Source organism: Gavialis gangeticus, unplaced genomic scaffold, assembly GCF_001723915.1.
Source record: "Gavialis gangeticus isolate Ggan-Ray unplaced genomic scaffold, GavGan_comp1, whole genome shotgun sequence".
Lineage (NCBI taxonomy): Eukaryota > Metazoa > Chordata > Crocodylia > Gavialidae > Gavialis > Gavialis gangeticus.
Window position 1 is genome coordinate 47,485,401 of NW_017728993.1, and position 5,719 is coordinate 47,491,119.

Below are 5,719 nucleotides of genomic sequence, written 5' to 3' on the forward strand. Positions count from 1 at the left end.
GGCAAGGCAGCCATGGAGGGGCTAGGACAGTGGGGGGGGCTGGGGGGCTTGTGCAGAGCCCCCCCATGCAGTGTGGGGCAGTGGGAGGCAGCAGGGATTGCTCCCACACCCAGCAGCACCCAGTGAGTCGGGGTTCTTTTTTTCAAAGTGCTGGGAGCTGGGGCCTGCGAGCCAGCCATTGCCAGAGCTGGGAGAGTGGGTGGGGGATGGGCCTGGGTGGTTCGGAGATTCAGCAGCAGCTGAGTCTCTGAATCAGATTCGGATGACTTGATTCGGGACTGACTCAAATCACTGAATTGAATCACTGTCCCCCGAATCAGCCGATCCAAATCTGAAGTGAATGCTAGCCGCTTCGCACAGGCCTATTGCCCACCCCTGGAGTAACTGCAGCTTGCCTCATTGTGTGCATATTGGATACTGTTCTTGGACTGCCAGCTCTGTGGAGCCCCATTTGAAATGGCTTGCCAATATGACATTGATTCATTTAAAGTTTCTTTTTGCTTGTGTTTATTTCAGTCAATTGTGTGTCCACCTAACAGTAATTTTGTCAGTAATGTATATAGGTAGATTAGAGGAACAGAAATACAATGGCAGTAAAAGAGGTTTGGGGGTGAAGAAGGGGGCCAATTGGCTGTTCTCACAGGTTATAATTTTAAATGCTTTTGTATCTATTCATTTCCTTTTGAAAAATCAAAGGGCAAAACTTTGCCTTCAGAATTTGCTATGCTGGGAAGGGAGCTTTATAACTAAGAACAAATTAGTTCCTAATGCTACCAAAAGAAATGATTCTAAAACTAGGTGTGTTCCAAAAACATTAAAAAGTCTAGATTAACAAATTAAAACAAAAACAAGAAGTTTCTAGTTCAAGTTAGCTTGCTATCCTTAAATCACCACAGTTCTTCTGATTTACAGCACATATGGTACAATAACAATGTGGGAAGCCCACAGTTCCTAGAATCTCAAGAATAAGTGGTATTATTAACTCTGAAAGTCCTGGTGTTCAAGATTTCATTTGTTCATATAAATACTGTTTAATTATTTAAATGTACTGTAGCAAGGCTACTGTAATTTATTTTGATATACCAATATTCAGAGAATTCCTATCCGTATTTCTGTTAATTTCCTCTCGAAATATTAATGCTCACTATCATTAGGAAAGGAGCAATCATAGCAAAGTCTTAAATCACTTCAGCATAAAGGGTTAAAAAACTAAAGTTTTTTTGTCCTAAATATTCTTACTAGAATCCATTGTGCATGAAGAGGGTATGAGCCCATTTGCAAGACCTCTAAATGAACTCTATTCATTCTGTATTTGGAAATGTCTGTTCAGCCACAGTCACAATAGTTTCAACCTAATTTTTTGGCACCAATATCAGCTTATTAAAAGTGAAGAGATCATTTTGAAAAAATACAGTAAATTTCTGTGGCAGTTATATAATCTGAAGACAGGGAAGATATGTACCTTTGTAGACTAACTAAATAAGTTTAGACGGATAGATGGATGGACATGAGATTAAAACCAGTTTAAAAGAATATTCTAATTTAATAAAAGGCTTAATCTGTCTATCTGTCTGGCCATAACACTCTTGGAGCACTCTGGTTACTGAAACAACCAGTCAGAGTGATCCAAGAGCATTCCAGACAGGAGGTGGTGGAGTGCCACCATGATGACAGGGACAGAGTGGGGAGCCAAGGCCAGCGGTGCTGGCCTCACCCCCCTCCCCTGCTCCCTGGAGGTGGTGGCAGTATGGGGTGCTGGCTGAGGGGGATGGAGGGGACAGCGGGGCAGTCTTCCCCACCTCTCCCCCTGCTCCTGGGAGGCAGTGGCAGGGCTCCATTCCCTCCTCCCACCCCCTGTCATTCCTGACAGGCAGTTGGCTAGTACCTACATAATTACACTAAAAGATGTTAAGTGTTAAACTGAGCAGAGAGAGGTGGTTAGCCATACTAGTTTGAAGTCATTCAGAATGTTTGTAGACTAAGGGGGGGTGTAAATTAGTCTGTAATGGTGTATAGTAAATGCTTTTAACATCTTTTAGTGTAATTATGTAAGTGTATGCTTTTAAATTGATTTTAATGTTGTAGCAGGGTGGCCTCTTCTCTTGGTCTCTGCTGGCCGCCTGTCTGTCTCTAGGGTAACCTCTCACCTCGCTCATCTGCCATGCCTTGATAGAAGGCAGAGAGGTCTTGCTCCCCCTCTATGCGGCACTGGTCAGACCGCAACTGGAGTACTGTGTCCAGTTCTGGGCACTGCACTTCAAGAAGAACGTGGAGAACCTGGAGAGGGTCCAGAGGAGGGCCACACATATGGTTGAGGGCCTCTGTGGCCAGCCCTATGAGGAGAGGCTGAGGGACCTGAATCTCTTCCATCTCTGCAAAAGGAGACTGAGGGGGGAACTTGTGGCTGCCTACAACTTCATCAGGGGCCAGCAGCAGGGACTCGGGGAAAGTCTGTTCACCAGGGTCCCCCTTGGAGTCACCAGGAACAATGGCCACAAGCTGAGGGAGGATAGGTTTAGGTTAGATATGAGGAAGAACTACTTCACAGTAAGGGTGACCAGAGCCTGGAATAGGCTTCCCAGAGAGGTGGTGCTCTCACCTTCCCTGGAAATCTTCAAGAGGAGACTGGATAGGCACCTGGCTGAGGTCTTATGACCCCTGCCAGCCCCAGTGCTCCTTCCTGCCCATGGCAGGGGGTCGGACTAAAGGATCTGTCTAGGTCCCTTCCGACTCATTGATTCTATGATTCTATGAAAAAATTAAAAGTTGTTACTAAGATGGGAGGCTACCCATTTTCTTGCCCTCCTGATCTGGGCCCTGCCTTAGAGCTTACCTAGAGTCTGGGCTCCCCTTGTCTGATCTTGGTACCACCAGGGATGGGGGATGAGGTTAGGAGGTGCCCCATACTCACCTTTCACAAGGGAGGTAACTGGCCTGGCATTTCCTAGGGGCTCCCACACCACCAAGAGCCCCACCAGGCCAGCCTTCCCTGGCAGGGTGCAGTTTCAGGTCTTACCTAGGACCAGGAGCCTCCAATCCATCCTCCTAGCTCCTGGCCTTACCTCCAGAATGTTCTACATCACAACAGAGCTGGATGGTGCTGCTCCCTCGGCTGCAAGCACCCAACTGCTGGCCCTGCTTGGCTGGCCTGCGTTTGAAAATGGATGCTTTCATCAGGCACCTGGCAGCTGCCTACTCCAGCCCTTAAAGTGGCAGGCACCCAAAAGGTGCCCTGCCACAAATATTATATTTATTTTCTGCTTAATTCAATTTATTTATCATATTCATGTTATGTTTCGTAGTAGTTTTAATATGAAGCTTTTGTGTCATCTAATATATAAATGTAACTTGTTTACTTCATTATGAAAAAACACCAGTATTTATTTCTGGAACTTCCACAACAGTCTCCAGATCATACTTAGTTTAGTTTTTCTTTTCCCTTCTTCTTTTTCATCTTTTTTGTCTTTTTTCTTCTAAAATATTAAAATGTTATTTGATATTTGGAAAAATGGAAGACCGGCTATGTCCTTCTGAAAGAGCAAGACTACAGTGTTATCATCCCCGCATTAGCCCGAATTCTCATCTCACTGGGCACTCTACATGTTTATTAATGTACAGGCATACCTTGGAGATATTGCGGGTTCGGTTCCAGACCACCGCAATAAAGTGAGTATCGCAATAAAGGGAGTCACACAAATTTTTTGGTTTCCCAGTGCATATAAAAGTTATGTTTATACTATATTGTAGTCTATTAAGTGTGCAATAGCATTATGTCTAAAAAAACAATGTACATACCGTAATTAAAAAATTCTTTATTGCTAAAAAATGCTAACCATCATCTGAGCCTTCAGTGAGTCATAATCTTTTTGCTGGTGGAGGGTCTTGCCTCAATTTGTAAAAAACGCAATATCTGCGAAGCGCAATAAAGCAAAGCGCAATAAAACGAGGTATGCCTGTACCATAATTACAACATATTAGGTTTAGTACCTGTACATCGCTACTAACTTAATGCACTGTAATTGGTGTTACTGCACATCAGCGGAAATGAACACTTTTTTGTGATGCTTAATGTTCATTGGACTACTCTGCTGCACATTAGCTCGTTAGCACAGTTTTGCCAGCCATGTTACTGAGCAGTAGAATCAAGTCTGATAGGCATTAAGTGCCTTGTGTAGATGCACCCACTTATGCTGTAAGTCAGGCCATGCCCTACTGTGGCCAAAGGAGTTAGTGAGCAAAAATGGGCTCAAATGAGACCTAATGCTGTTTTGTTTAAACATGACTTGGTGTAGTGAGAGATTTTGGTATAGTGGTGATTGAATTTACAGTAACAAGAGTTTCATTGAAGGACTCTTGACAGGAAAAACAGCTATAAAGTGGGTGTGAACTGAAATGTCACTTTCCTCATACTCAGACATGAGTATGAGGAAGGTGACATTTATCTTATTTTACCTGACATTTTACTTTCTTTTACAACCCTCCTGTTAATAACTTTTTCTGCCAATTTTCCCTCATTCTTCTGTCCCTTTTGGTGTGCAAAATACATATTATGTACATCCAATTAATATTTTGGCAGTGTGCAGATTAAGCTGCTTTATTACTTGAACTTTGTGTTTATTGGCCAACTCTTTTATAACTTATACCACTTTATCAGTCACCTGTGAACTGAACCAGAAGATTTATATATGAATTGCACATATTTAAATTTGTAGTATTGCAGTGCAGTACTGACTTGGGACTCCAGGGAGGTTAACAAAGCAAGGTCCTCAGGATATGGTCTCTACCCAGCAGATTGCTGAATCAAGCCCATTCTTTTGAAGAAGTGGTATACAGGTGTTTTCATTTTTTGTTGTTAATTTTTCGTTGTGTAAATCTTTATACTCTGCTCATTTATAGAGAATAAATGAGGCACCAGGAGATTTACTTATAACTAGAGGTGCACCGATACATCGGTCCCATATTGGATCAGCACTGAGATAAGGAAAATTGACTGTATCATCAGTCAGGTTTTTTTGGCTGATGCAGCCAATAATGTCACCACAAAATGCCCCCATGTATGCACGCAGCCGCAGCGCAGCACACAGGTGGCCAGGAGTGCAGCCCATTAGCGTCCAGCTAGTAAGTCTGTTGTGGGGGAAGGGGCAAGGGAGGAGGGAAGGGGATGGGGGGGCAGATTGAGGCCCCTGTGGTGAGAGGGAGAGAGGGGCAGGGGCTGGTGCTGCACAGCCATGGCAGGGCACAGGAAGGAGGTGCGAGTGGCTTGTCTGGGGGGCACGCTATGGGGCCTGCTTCTGCCACTGCATGCACCCCAGGAGGGCATGGGGGGGTGCCCCCAGATCTGCATGCGGGGTAAGGCTGGGCTGCTGCTGCAGGCTAGCGCTGGGGCTGCGCCTGGCTCTTCCCAGTGAGGGGGCAGGCCGGCACTGGGAGAGGGGGTTGGGGGGGCTATGGTGAATTTTGGGGTGGCTGCAACCCCCCCCCGTAACCCTTCTCCCAGTGCCACTGCTGCCCGCCCTGAGCACAGCTGGTCCAGCCCCCACTGGGAAGAGCCTGGCGCTGCCCCAGCTCCAGCCCACAGAGGCAGCCTGCCCTGCTCCATGCGCAGATCCAGGAGCACACACCCCCCATGCCCAGGGGCCAGTGCTGGCCCACCCGGGAGCTCAGTGGCTCCTGGGGGTGGGTGGGTTTCCTGCGCCTCATCCTTGCATGCAGACCCCTG

At 46.0% G+C, this 5,719-nt stretch overlaps 1 protein-coding gene across 1 annotated transcript in view; it reads left to right on the plus strand.

Moving 5' to 3' along the window:
• Positions 1 to 206: 206 nt before the first annotated feature.
• LOC109286889 (uncharacterized oxidoreductase ZK1290.5-like) overlaps positions 207 to 5,719 on the plus strand; it is a 62,932-nt gene continuing 57,419 nt past the window's right edge. Inside the window, exon 1 of the mRNA XM_019501698.1 lies at positions 207 to 216. Within this exon, the coding sequence (XP_019357243.1) occupies positions 207 to 216 (10 nt within the window). The remainder of the gene's footprint in view (positions 217 to 5,719) is intronic.